At 30.9% G+C, this 15,512-nt stretch overlaps 1 protein-coding gene across 2 annotated transcripts in view; it reads right to left on the reverse strand.

Moving 5' to 3' along the window:
• Positions 1-7,989: 7,989 nt before the first annotated feature.
• Positions 7,990-15,512, reverse strand: part of MS3_00006621 (uncharacterized protein) — a 30,650-nt gene continuing 23,127 nt past the window's right edge. The window contains exons 8-12 of one of the 2 annotated variants that reach the window (XM_035734161.2): positions 14,608-14,775; positions 12,995-13,300; positions 12,225-12,491; positions 10,337-10,422; positions 7,990-8,226 (exon numbers count right to left, since the gene is read on the reverse strand). In XM_035734161.2, coding sequence (XP_035589085.2) covers positions 8,136-8,226; positions 10,337-10,422; positions 12,225-12,491; positions 12,995-13,300; positions 14,608-14,775 — 918 coding nt within the window. In that variant the 3' untranslated portion in view covers positions 7,990-8,135. Of the gene's footprint in view, positions 8,227-10,336; positions 10,453-12,224; positions 12,492-12,994; positions 13,301-14,607; positions 14,776-15,512 lie in introns of both variants that reach the window. The other variant, XM_051214791.1, reaches the window with a different exon arrangement.

Here is a 15,512-nt window from a genome sequence, read left to right on the forward strand (position 1 = left end):
GATAGTTGAGATCATGAGTCAAGTGGAGTTCAACTTAAGGTCTGTTGTGAGATAGTAACTCACTGATGACAATGGTGGATGTGTCGATCAATTTCGTGGGTTAGTTGAAGTTAGAAATTAACACCGCTGGATGTCAACTCAGTGGTCTAATGTTTAAGCGCTCGAGTGCGAGACTGATAGGTTCTGGGTTCGAATCTAGAGAGGCGGAGTTGTGGATGCGCACTGCTGAGGAGTCCCACAATAAGACGGAAAGGCCGTTCGGTGCTTCCAGATTTTCCATAGTGGTCTAGCTTCAAGTGACTCATGATCTCAACTATTAAAAGACTATTGTTTGGATACAGAATAAGATTTTTTTACAATAATCAGTGGATTTTGAACACTGTTCATTATATAGATTACATCATGATAGAATAGTAAGTATAAATTTTTAGAAATCAGATAATACTAAGCAATTCTGACCTCAGTATGAAATTACACATCAGTTCATTTATATAATATCAAGAAGTTTGAAGTTACTTATTAAGTTCGATTCCTGCTGGTAGGTTTATGAGCACCCATTATCAGAGGTTTTCATACTAGGATATGACAGACGTTTTATGCGACTTGGTTTTTTTTGTAGTCCTACGGATAGCTTCAATAATTGTGTAATTTCTAATTTTTATGATCACAGAATACTCTCAACAAACCTCATTGGGTGTTTGCTTTTCAACTAAGCGAAAGTTATTTCGTGATGAAGTAATATGATTTTAGATCTTAAAAAATATCCAAGAGTTTTACAAAAGTCAATAACAAGCTTTATTTTGGTTTGGAATGAATGAGATATTTTGTAGAAATACCAATTCCATTCATATTATTTCAAAGTCGGCCTGAATATTCGTTTGAGTGGACATGATTAGAATTATAATAAACTCTCCTAAAGTTCAATAAATGGTTTATTGAATATGGCTACAAAGTTTTCTAGATCCTGTGACATGTTAGTTTGATTTACGTTCAGCCTAGGGTCAGTGTTTACATTGAAATACAAATCCAGAACTATTACTTTTTGAATCCAACGTGTTATCCGTCGAGCTACTGAGTTCGAATAGTGACTAAAGTATACAGCGAGTATGAACGTAATAATAAGGGTTTTTTATTTCCTTTTGTTGATACTTAAGATTTAATCTGACTAGTCTCTATTACTGTGCGTGCATTTTGAGGCGAATTGCCTACAAATTGTGCCTTTTACTTTACCACTAGTTACCAAATGTACTATAACGTGTGACAAAAGTCTATATTTGGGTATTTCTCTTAGGATGAATATATGGCTAGAAAAACTGGCCAGTTGCAGTCCTGAATGTCAAAAACAAGAAATTTCGAATTCTTCCTAACATCAGTGACTTTCCATCACTATTACTTAGGGACTGTAGTTTAATTTCAGTTTAGTGGTCGGTATACAGAATCTTCCTCAAAAGTGTTTGCAAAACGGATTATTTACGATGAATACGTGAATAAATCAATCACCACCAACATATAGTTATTCAAACCAGTCAAAATTTAGATTTCACGCATATCTTCGTTTCTTAATAAATCTTTTCTGGAGGTATAATTAGCTCTAAAATTATTGTGAAGTTTATTCGAAGCTACTGTTATAGAATGTTCATATTAATATTTCAAGTATAAATAGGTTGACCACTGGAGAATGCTACTACACCGAACACCTACAGTTGACGGCTTATTTCAATTACGTTTCAAATAACTAACATTTTTATGATCTCTAATGATCAGATCTAAATACTGAGACATGAAATTTATTGCCTTCTGACAACTTAACCGTAACTGTATCAACAATTAGGCTGCTATCAACTCACATCTGGAATCACGGTCAACTCTTCAGAACCTAACTTTTCAAAGTATTTAGCACACAAGATGCTAAAAAGCTATACAATGTTGAAAATGAGTACAAATAATTTCCATTTTGTGACTTTTAATCTGAAAAGGAAATCAGAATTCACCTATGATCATTAATAAGGATGACATTTTAACATAAGTTGACTAAGCGTCAAGTAGGTATGTTAATGATTTTGTCGTTAAACTTGAAGTTAATGTAGTCGGTCCATTATTTGAATAAGATGCTTTGTGTTATGAAATTCCATACTAATACAGAATATATGTTCATTGGTTTAGCTGACTTGAGACGATGATGCAAAACAGCCCCTAAGCTATAGGAAACATTCGTAATCATCTTAAAAACTAATAATCAATGATTTCATTAGTGACTAGTTTTATAATATAGCTAACTTATCTAGTGAGCCAATCGAGTACAAGTCAGTCATCTACAACGTAGGACCAGGCACATATATGCATCGGTCCAAGTTGCCATGCCTCATTAACACAACAAGATAAATACCAAATCTATAGAAGCCGTTACTTGTATGGTAGTAATATATAAAAGAAAGATTGCATATAAGGTTATAATACAGAAAGAAAGAGTTATTTCTTAAAAATAAAGGTATAAAGTAATTTTCATCTCGCATTTTAAGGGTAGACAAATAGTGTATACATCTACGCCATTGTTATCGATTTTGTGCCATGTCACCCAAAGTCTCCAACCACTGGTTACAATAGTCGCGCGAACTACAACCTAGTAATCTGAATCTACCAACATTGTTCAAACGAGAAGTTAGTGACTTTATGGATCGATTTCACATTAAGGTTCGGCGGCCTCTAACTTTCTTCCATCCATCTGTAACACTAATCAGCATTGCGTGCCATGATAGCCGGTGGTTAGACATGCGTAATACATGGCCCAACCATCTCAATCGATGAAGATTTACCATCATAAACAATATTGTTTAATGGTCATATACTATCACAAACCAGTAAAAAACTTTATTTATTGAACATTGTCTTAATACTTATAAACTTAAATATCTACATAATTAACAACAAGTCTATGCTATGATGTATACTGACCATTATTAGTAGATTTTACTTTACATTCTCAATTATCAAACATTATGGTAATAAAACTAAGCTTAGAAACTATCCAAATCTTAGACAATTCATCATAATCACTATCATTATAAAAAATAAAGCAAACTCTTTTTTTCATAACTAAGATTTCAATGATAAGTTACTAGGGAATAATAATAAGTAATGAAATTTAATATTTAAGAAATAATTGTATTAACGATTTTCTAATTTAAATTTAATTAATTTTTCTATAAACATACTTGGAAACAAGAGTAACATTTCATTACTTTAGATATTAATCTGTTGAATTACCTTATATTATTCCCATGGGTCATGAATAAATTATTGTACAAAAATTTAACATTTAATCAAACTTATGTCACCAGGTATATATATATATATAATGCATAAACGGACATTGGATAATTCATTATTCTCCCAAAGATATCTATTGTAGTGTCTTACAAACACAAATCTTCTGATTCATACTTCAGAAATGTCAGTTGTAATTTATTCGTTCATCACTAATGATGAGTGTATTAAGTACTTATTATCAATTTCTAGTGCATATATATTTCGTTAATAGCAACATTTAAACATATAAGTATCGTCAAGTGATTGAAATTAGACATATAAGTCATTGAATAACAACTCAATGATCTAAATGTTTTGTACTGACTATCAGTCTTTAACGTCTTAAGTTCTATCTCCAGTGAAGTTGTTTTGCGCGCTGTTATGGTATTACATACTAAAACAAAACAGATGTTGAATGATTCTTTTTTATTAATGGTTGTTTAACAAAGATCAGTTCGTGATCTAATCTATGAAATAAGTATTTTGTCGCATTAATACTAATGAAAAACAAATTCATGCATAAACCAATTGCTATATACTTTTGATAGATGTACAACGTAAAGGTTTAAGTAGAAATTGTCCTGAAATATCTTTATCAAATGCAGATAAGATGTACAATGAACCAAAAGAAATTGTATTACGAAATGAATGTTGATTCGTGACAATGTAACAATAAATTCAATTCAACAATACTGTTTAAAGATTTTATCTTGTAATTCAAACTAAAATAGTGATCCTTTGTAATTTTTTAAAGGACACCAATATAAAGTAGCTAATAAACTTAGAATTGCTTTACTTGACGTTCATTATGTGTAAAAGGAGGAGGAACGATATAATTTGAATATAAAAGCCATTGGGTAGATATTTACATGATCATATCCCAATGAGTTTTCGGAATATTGGACAGAAATCCATGAATGAGTTACTTCATAAGATGTTTCACTCATTGGTTCAGTCACCAGACAGAACATACAAATAGGAATAATTATGTATATGGATTATTGAATATGTGCAGATGAATATGAAACAATCGGGCATTCCAAACACTACTTTGTGGACTCATAATAATCTATCTGTTCATTAACAGATAAACATACTAGTTGAGTCGATCCAAGGTGGATTTTTTGGAAAGACTTCTTACAAAAATGAATTTGCATACAGGAATAAATTTCCTTACTAAATACTTTTTTCACAATAGATAGAACTGATAATAAGCCTAGGTAAATATACTTACCATCCAAAGAGCATATTAAAAAACTAATATTGACATTAGTTAATTTCCAAACTGTTCAATCCATGTCCTCATTGGTCAACAGGAAACAATTAAATTTTAATTCACGGTTTCTACACACATTAAATCTAAACTATGATTGCAACAATAAGTATTAGAATACAGACGAAAATGGTATTTGTATTAATACTTGTTGGTCACCTAAAGAAGTGACTCCAAACTATTGGTCATTCTATAAAGGCTAATAAAAGCATCTTCATGAAGAATTTCTGAGTCAAGTCAACATGATTTGAATCAGTCAGTGACAAGTCATATATATATATATATATATATATATATATATGACGAGTCGATGAATTGGACATCTATATCCAATCATAACTAGTAATGCAATTCTACAAAACTCTCAGTCTTTTTAGTTCTCTAGTTGAGTAACTTCAATCACGATTAGTGTTTTTATTTTAAAATAAAGCCAAGTGATCACAGATAAGGAATGATACTTCATACTTATCTTGGAAAAATAGTAATTTATTTCCATAAAACTTTACGTCCTACTCCATCAGGACTGAAGAAAATAGAGAAACTTCAATATAAGTAGTAATTATTTTAGTAATCTTGTATCGATAATAAACAAACTCTCATTAATAATACTAGACAAAATAAAGATTTTATCAATAAGTCGGTTACATGACAACATTGTATACAGTCACTTATTGAAGATAAAGAAGTGAGTTAACATTCTGTAACAAAATTAGATATCAAAAATCTAAGTTTTAAATTACTAATACTAACATTAGACATGCTGAAAGCACACATAACATCAATACCCATGTCAACTGGATTTGGAAAAATGTGAAAGTGAACAGGGTGATAAGTTAATTTCTTTCGTGTCTTATTCACCATATTTTTTATATATTTTCAGTAATCGTTCATAATTATTAACTGACAGTTGCACTTAAAATATGAAAGATATGAATTCCTAGCAGAGTATACTCTTTTCAAAATAATGTATACTGTCCAATTATTTTGTTGTTTCAATAGTGATAGTATTATTGGAAAATGAGTATTGGATTTAGTTTAGATGTCACATAACTACTGAGTTAATGAACAAATAGATTCTATAATGAATATTATGTAAGAAAAGCCTACCAGTATGATTATAAAACAAACGACTTGGTGAATGAGAATACAGGTGGAGACAATCGAATGTATTTGAACACAAAATCGCACAACATTTTAGTAAAATCTGAGAATCATATAGTGAATACTTAATTTGCAAAATGCCAATCAACTGTCTCAAACTTGACTTTTTGCTTTTTGCAAATATCAGTCATTCGTCTCAGACTTCAATGTTCCTGGATTTTCATACCAAGTGCTTTCTGTTCCTTTACTTTTCTCCTCGATCTTCCTGAGCTTCTGCTGCCAGACATTCTATTTCTGTCCAGCGTTATACACTACTTATACCGATATAAGTGGAACACACCACAACGATGTATATTGATTTTGCTTAAATTAACCCTATGTTATAATTAAGTTTATACGAGAAAAGTTGGTCTAAAGATATGATCAAGATTTTAACAACAGATTCTGAATGTTTTAGGAGTAACTTCTTTAAATTTATGAGTTACTTACTATAATTTGGTTTCAATACTAATCGTAATCAACATGATAATTTTGTAATATATTTACATGATTTGTAGCTTTCTGGTTTAAAACGAACTAAATGTAATCAGATTTCTTTCGTCTTTTATTCAAATTTCAAATAATATTGAATCTGAATCAAATAACATGGCTAAACCAGTTCAACTACAAACATGAATATAGAAATGTTTTGTATAAAGCTGTATTTACTCACAAATAATCTATACTTTCATTGAATACAAACAGTGAATATATGAGCTGTGGTTTTGGTTAAGTAAATCATCCAGTTATACATTGAAGAACTCACAAACTTGTATGTGTATGACGTGGTAGATCCTATCAAATTCGTTCGGTCAATCATACGATGAGAAGCATTCAATGTTATTTAAGACAATATTGCGAATATAAATCTTAAGCAAACTAATGAATCATGATTGCTACACTTAATACAATGTTTGAGTAAGACAAAATGTAGTCAAATCAGAAACTAAGTATTTTATTATCTAACCAATTTAGTTACAATTTAAGAATTGGTGTAACCGTGAAGTCTATTAACTACTGTTTTCAATTAAAATTTTCAATAATATTGCAAATAGAAGATTAAATTCATTTGGTATTGTTTAGTTGAATCTTCCAGTTGATGTTTAGGACTGCAATTGATCAGTCACTTATTGGCATATGTGAATATTGTGTATATTGCCTTGATATTGCCTTAATTCACAAGTATTATATGCAAAGGTGGATAGTGACTAGCACTGAAATCTAAGACACGCGTTTTGTCTTAGTTTAGTCTTTGTTATCATTTTTATTAGCTTCTATTAAAATAGTCTTTAAATGTATCTCACATTTTTCGAAACCATAACCAAAATACAAATCTATCATAAGTAATCTAGGCGAGTAATTAATTGACAAAAGTCTTATCATTACATTTCATTATGACTGAATGAAATATGTTACACAGATCAAGAACTAGTTAGGGTTAAGTTTATCCATTTTGTGAAATTTTACCTAAATCCAGTAAACTAAAAAACGCCAGTGTATTCATTCTTTATTGATTGTTATGATTCTATTAATTAAACTTTCAAATCATGGTTTAACTCATGGCATAATTCTATGGTTATTTATACTCAGATAAATAGTATCTGGTTCCGGTACTTTATTGATTATACATTCTGTGTCTTTTTTTGCAGTCCATGATTGTTGAAATGGTAAGAATGTTGAGTTTTGTTTTTCAATGACTTGGAAATGTCTCTATACATTTTTGTATATTTCTTCAAATGTTCAAACATTGAATTAAAACTATGCATATTGAGATAGTGGAGAAGATTTGTAGCTCAAGTGGATGATTTTGAAGTAAACAATGACAAATTTAATGTCAGTAACAACCAATCGACGTCGAGGTGAACAGAACAAGCTGTGAAACACATATGAAGAAATTTGAACACTTCACTTCTATCTGAAGTTTGTGCTGATGATGTCGTTCAGAAGAACGATGAAAGCTCCACGACCAAATCATCCAGCTGAGAGAACAAAACTCCATCAAAACTATGCATATTGTTTACTTTTAAAATTATCGCCGTACTTAATAAATTGTAATTATTTATTTCATTGATTTTTGATTGAACCTAACAGAAATTAGTCACTTATCTTGTAGATGTTTCGTTAATATAACATTTATTCAGTTGTTTATTGTATTCCAATATATAATGACGCTAAAGAAACAATTTAATCCAACAGTTTTTACGAAGTTTGGTTACTATTAAATAGATTTAACTTGTATGACGAGGACATGAAGATTAAAAATTAGCCTGTCAGGTAGTATAAACGTTTATTTCCATAAGTTCCAGAAACAAATCATGAAATTGAGAAAAAATTTACCAAAAAATCGAAACAGTCCACAAATATTTGTCATTATGTGAACATTCAAACATGAACTCAACTTTCATTGTTGTTTCTATTAGAAATAACTGTCATTTAGTCTAAATGGACTGGAGGTAGGGCTGATAGCTTCAGGTGTTATTGAGTCCACATTTTTCTTTAAGTAGTCCCTGAAACGAAGTATCCATTATAAAAATACAAACTTTGAAGGTCAATAAATTTGTATAAATAATTACATATTACTTATTAGTAACTACAAAAATATAGAAAATATACTGATCAAATATTACGTTTGTACTATTTAGAATTTCAGTTCTCACATAAAACATGATGGTTGAGCAAAAGATGAGTTTTTAGTGGCCCTAACTCTGACTCCATTTGGATCATATGATCGATTGTATAAATGATTGTTATTGAAACGTACGTATCGACAATCCTCGTATATAATCATCGACTTAAATCGTGTTGGTTAATAACAGAATTAAATAAGTCTAATGGATTTTTGAATATTTAAATTTCGTACAATCTTTGATCGAAAAAGGGAAGTAAAACGAAATGATGCACGCCAGAGAAAGCGAGCGAGCCAACTTGATTTAGCCAAGCGTGAACCAATATTTATAGTCGAACAAAAATAAGTTACATACATATGATGAGTAAGATAAGAAAGGCACACATGTGATCATATAAAAAAACGCTGTTAATAAGCAGATAAGTGACGGTAAAAATGTGACTCAAGAGTAATGAATAAACTGATCTGTTTAGAGTCTGGAAAAACCTATGTGAACTTGACATAATACCACCCTCTACAAATTAGTGTAGGTAAACATATACATGACTAGATTTCGGCTCAGTAGTCTAGATGCTATGCATTCGATACGAATTCTAAAGGTATCGAGTTTTCTTCCTGGTGGGGTTATGAATCATCACTTCTGAGAAAACACATATTAAAAGGAAATATATATTCCGTGCTTCCTGATTTTTACTATTTGTCTCACATTATTTCATTATCTCCATAAAATGTAATTTCTCTTGTCTAGCTAAACTTAGTTCATGATGAAATCTATGAAATACTGAGATGAGCAGCAAATTAGTAAAGAAAGCTAAAGCAAGCTACTATTATAAACCATTGAATCTTTTTACTTGAGGCAAATTTTTAGATTCATTGTTAGGTAGGTTATAATCAAATCGACAGAAAATTTCGAATGCAAATTACCGTTTGTCGCCTTGCCAGTATGAAATGACACCTCTACTCTGATCTCAATTTATGTCCTTATCGTTCTTATATCTTAGTCTTGGTAGCTGGTTTACTTATAAGATGTCTTTCAACTTATAGTATAGTAAATGAACTTTGTGTATTATCCCGTAAGGAAAGTCCATACAAGTTAATTTTCAGGACTTTCGAGTTCAGGGATCCTAGGAAAACTTCAGTACTTATTATCTTACTGCTAGATTATAAGTGTGAATGGTATGATTGTTGATGTTAACTGTCTTTCCCAATTTTCTAATCTTTCAAATAGTTAATGTCGTAATAAATATATACATTCAATTAGTATGATGTCATTATAACGAAATCTCTTCAGTCAGTTCTGTAACTTTTCTTCAAAATATCACTGATTTGAACTGAAAAATCAGTTGCTATTGCTCATCCAATTATATTTTGTTTGGAACGGAAATCAATATACAAACATTTCGACTTTATCCTTTACTTAAACCTTCATTAAAATCATAAAATTAAGAAAAATCTAGTTCACAACTTATTGCATAAAACGAAATATCCTATCTCACATAAGACTGTCTGAAGTAATTTGGATAGACACCCTTCATTGTTTTGAGATAGTTTTCATAGTGAATGGATATATATGGTAAAATTATAGGAGATGTTTCATTACTGGATCCTCTTGGCCTTGAAGTCCTTTAAAGAAATTTACGCTTGTAAATTGGTGAGCCAAAGTCAGACAGTTAAAATTTTCAAATTTAGTCAACTTACAATCTACAGCTCAATTCCTAATATTATTAATAAGTTGGAGCCTCATTTCGAGTTTGGCTGAAATCACTTGATTACGGTTTTCGTACAGAACTTCTAGAAATTCTCCAAGAAGCTAGTCACTGATAATCATAAAATTTGCCTCCGGTTGATGTCACTTCATGATGAAAACTATCTTCATTTTATAATAATATGATCTGCAAGGCTCACATTTGATAACTTAACTTGTCCAATGTGAATATTTTAATAGTTAAGTTATAAAAACTACTTAGTTACTTCAAACTCAATTTAATTACTTGAAATAAATTGTCCCATCACCATATTTGTCCAGACGTTGCTGTAAATCGTTTACTTGTTCATATTTGTAATTCACCCCCAATATCTTATAAATAAATAAAATGTTCAAATGCTCCTTGTAACAATAAAGAAGGTAAAATTGAGCTAATTGCAATTAAACCAATGATATTCATCAAAATGGGGGTTTGTAGTGATTGTGGTATTGTAACAGTTGAATTCATCAGTCGATCTAAGCTAGACCACGACTGAAAACCTGGAAGCCCTGGACGGCAGTTTCGACCTAGTATGGCACTCCACAGTTGAGATGGACTCATGAATTCAACTGTTACAATGATTATATTTATTTCTGATTAATTATTTAGAAATATCAGGATGACCATTGAAGCGTTTAGTGTAAAGTGATTTAATCAAGTTCAAAGTGTAATAAATGATGGGATTTAACACAATCATATCAAACCAACACAATAGGGGATTATCAAGTCGAATGATCGAATTTGTGTTAACGTCCATATAATTAGAAATAATATATACAATATGAATCAACAGAGAGCTAAATATATATATATATATATATATATATATATATATACATATATATATATATATATATATATAATAGCTTGCCTATTCGTTACAACATGTTACTCAATTCTGTCAATTCTCAAGCTCACTCAACCAACCCAGGTATTTACAGGGAGAAGATAAAGACTGTCTAATAAGTTTGCTTCGAGTTCCCATATATATATATATATATATATATATATATATATAGAGAGAGAGAGAGAGAGAGAGAGAGTTTATAAAACAATCTTCAGTATAGAGTTATGGAGATTGTTGAATTTCATTGAAATCATGATCAGAATCATGAACGCACACTGATATAAAGTCTCATACTAGGATGAAACAGCCATCCAGTGTTCCTGTGTTTTTAATGATGGTCTAACTTAGATAGGTTAATGATTGCAGTGTTCGGATATCTATCACCAACATAAACATTTAAAAATTTCAGTAGTGAGCGGGCTTTAGCATAAAATCTTGACAAACGTAAATTAAGTGATTCAATTTTTATTTGAATCTACATCTTGATGTGAAATATTTGAAAGAAAGGAATCTCCCTTTTTCCTTTTTAATTTTCATTTTGATGTACCCGTCATCGCGAGAATTACATTAAATTCTCTGCCTAATACCTGTTTTTTTTTTCAAAATACGTGTAGAATAATTCATTCTACACAAAGTGGTCTTTATCCTGCCGGAACAATATTTTTATAGATTTCTAAGTAGAACGACAATTAAGTGCGTTTTACTTGTATACAGGGTATTAGTTTATAAAACACTAAATATGGCCTTCATAAAACCATGTAACAAATATTTATTGCCTATAATGGAGCTATAAAACTGAGTAACTTTTCAAAGAATACACTGACGAATATAACGGAACAGTTGTTACCATGGCAACAAGTTGGTGTTCAAGAAAAATCCATACATTGTTCGGAACAAAGCGGTTTTCCATTCTTTCAGGAGTTCTAACGATGTGCGTTCAGTTCACATTCTACTCTGAGTCATATTACGATTCTCCCTTAGTACCTTGGTTTTTAATGAATCGCAGCTTTATAACCGGGATGAATCGTTACTAAACATTTTTAATCTTCCTTAAACTACAATTGATAGATTACTGACTGGCCTAAGGTTTTAACAAACAATTCAGTAAGACTATACAGATCATATAACAATATGGGTGAAAACCTGAAGTTCGGAACTTTCTGTTTCATTGTCCGACGGTTTGAAATATTGATTTATTATTTGGTTACTTCCTGAAAGAAATAAAGTGGTGTTTAATAATCAGCAAGCCAATATAATCAAAAGACTACGTAATGAAAAATAACCTACTTTCAATGCTTCAATAAATTGTGAAACACTAACAGCTCCTTTTTTATTTACATCCATATTCTGCAGAACATCAGTAAATATTTTTCCATTATAGTTTACTTGACTTTTAAGAAGGAATAATAAGTCAACAAATGTACCACCTTCCAACTGGACATCATCTTGTGTATTGCCTACAATCAATTGTGGTCCATGGTTTATGCATAATTCAGTGAAAGTTTTCTTAAGTGATTCAATTAACTGTATACATTCAAAGTCAACAGGAATTTCCTGAAATGTTAAAATAAATGTTAATCTTTATAAACTGTTTTCCTTTAAACATTTAACTGAACCAAAGAAAAGTCAAAACCAGTTATTGTTGTTTTGCTAGAGAAGCAAGTAAAGTAGTCTTGTCACCATTTTGGGTATCTCAACGATACATACGTTCAATACTGTCAGGTCTTGAAATGATGACCCCCAGGTCGTACATAAGAATCCACTAAATTGTATTTCCTGATTTCAAACAAGTCATGTTGTAATTTTAAACTCAGCCCTGAAGCCAAATGGTTTTCCATGAATAATCATAATTATGAGAAAACATTTATTTAGTGCTTCCTTCAAGATGAGGTATTTAAACGTGGGGAAGATTTGTAGCTCAGGTGGATGATTTTGGTGGAGTTTTGTTCTCTGAGCTGGATGGTTTGGCCGTGGAGCTTTCATCGTTCTTCTGAACGTTTTTTATCTACTACTAGCAATATATGAAAGTAGTAAAATTGTGTATAGCAAAGTATTACCTCCATCAATAAGTGTTGCAGTTTCAAACTCTGACATTTAGTAATCTGTTTAAAGAAATTATACAATCCTTTTGTACTGATTGGATTGCTGCTAACGTCCAAAACTCTCAACTTTGTTTCACCTGAATCATTCGATGTACATATGGCTTGACCGATGCTTTCAATTTCTTTGTCACTGATTCGATTATATTGTAAGTACAATTCTTCCAGTGTTATATTTTCTTTGATTATTTGTACTATTTCAAGTCCAGATTTGCCAGCAAATCCATTCCACGATAAATGACAAATGCTGATGCGAATATTCTCCTGGCAAGCGTAAATAGATTGATAATACACTTCTAGGTTCATTGTAAATCATGATATAGTTTATCCTATTTAACAATAACTATTGTACTTAAATAATGTCACCTTGATAAAGAAGGCACCAAGAAAGTAGAAGATATGGCTAAATTCTGAAATAAAGCTATGAAAGCTAACATTAAGAGACGTTTTCTTAAGTAATTTTCATCAGTAATTTTGAGCGAAATGGTGCTAATATAGGTTTCGATACCTCATCATCCTGCTTCATAGTCTGAGATGTAGCTGCTCAGCTACTGGGAAGGAAGTGAACTTCTGTGGGACTGAACTATCTTGTAAAACCTAGTTCCGTTACGATTACACATACGCATGTAGATCCAAGGTTTGCTGTCGACCATCTCCAACAACCTTATTTCTTGACAAAGTAGTTACTGTTTTGAGTCACTTAGACTAGTGGTGGAAATGTTACTTGACTGATTGGACTCAACCATGACAACGAAAGCAGAAGTATATGAAATTGGCCACCACTCAGTGCTTGATTAATTGTCGGGATTAATAAATTATTGACTAACAAGTGTGTAGACTGTCAGTGATAGTTTAGTAAGATGGTAGGATTTTTCAACTGGAAGAGTGAAGTATTTGCTCATAGAGTGATCCCCAATTCTCAGTCACACAGGTTTAAAAAAAAGAACTGCTGACTAAATGACTGGTTGGTAGATTCGATAACTATTTATATTATTATAGAGAATTCGTGAACACCATGTAATTTTCAGTTTCAAGTCATGAATTCGTTTTAGTTCACGATCAAGTTCGAATATTCCACGTTCGACTCCGAGATACGGAATTATGGATGCGTAGTGATGAGGAGTCAAGTACAAGGACAAATTAATCGTCCATTGCTTTCAGAATTTGAGTAATAGTGAATCAAAGATCAGTTAGTGATTGGAAACTATGAAAAGCATTTATATGTTTATATTTATGCAAAATATAATCAATAAATAAAGTTTAGTTTACGCTATAACACATTTTCAATCAAAAATAAAAATAAAGGTTAAGATTCATATAATCTTCTTTTCTTTTCATCATATTTGTAAACAGTTATGAAATCGACCATATCCTACTGTATAGATTGAATAAAAGCATAAATAGCTAATTCTGTCAAGATGTTCTCAACGTTTTATTGAAGTTGTTTTTATCACACATTCGATACTGAATAGGAAACGCTGTATGGAACACCTCAAAAAAGCGGACTTATAATTTATAATCTCAGCTACAAATGAGCACATTTAAATATTACATTTTAATTTTTGATGTACCTTTAATCCTTTTGCAATATCTAAAGCACCTTTATTAGTAATTGAATTCCATGAAAGATCTATTTTAAACAATGTATCATTTGAACTAATTGCATCACCGAGAAGTTCAGCCCCATCCGAACCAATCTGATTTCGAGCCAAATTCAAATACTTTAAAACACGATTCATCTAGTTACAAGAATTTATAAAGATTTATTAAAACTCTTCATGACAACGGTAACACTAAACTTAATATGGTATAATTTTATAAATAAGTTTTAGAATGTTCCAAATTAGTTAAAGCGATCGTAATTTTATAGTGATTTAAATTACTATTATTTCTACTTGTCTGTCATTTCATTATTTTTTTTAACTAAAACACACTTTCACAATCAGTTTCTAAGATTAATGACGAGTGGGAATACTATTTTGCGTCCAAGATAAAGCTCAAAAGATCAAACTTTCATGAACTGATGCGATTCGAAAGAACCCAGATTCTAAACATGTTATCTCTTAAACTGAATAAGTTATTCTAAGGAAGTAACGCGACAAAAAAGATCCCATGAAATATATCGACATCATCTAGGTCATTTGAAGATGATTACCAGTAGATGAAATAAAAAATGTCTTAAACTCGAAGTTGTGAATCAAAAGATAACTATTAGCATGTGATGTTCCTAATAGCTTATATCATAGACTGCCATTAATACGACCATTTTGAAACTCGAGGATCACTGAACATTTAATTCATACTGGTAAGGAAAGCAAATATTTCGGCATATTTTACGAAGGTCTGATGTAACAGAAAACCTGACAATAGAAACTCTCCTAAGAGTTGCAAACAATAACAAGTGTATGGTACACCATAAACCAAATATTTGTAAAATAACTGGAAAAAAATTAAAATACAATTAACATAATTTCAA

This window comes from Schistosoma haematobium, chromosome 2, assembly GCF_000699445.3.
Source record: "Schistosoma haematobium chromosome 2, whole genome shotgun sequence".
Lineage (NCBI taxonomy): Eukaryota > Metazoa > Platyhelminthes > Trematoda > Strigeidida > Schistosomatidae > Schistosoma > Schistosoma haematobium.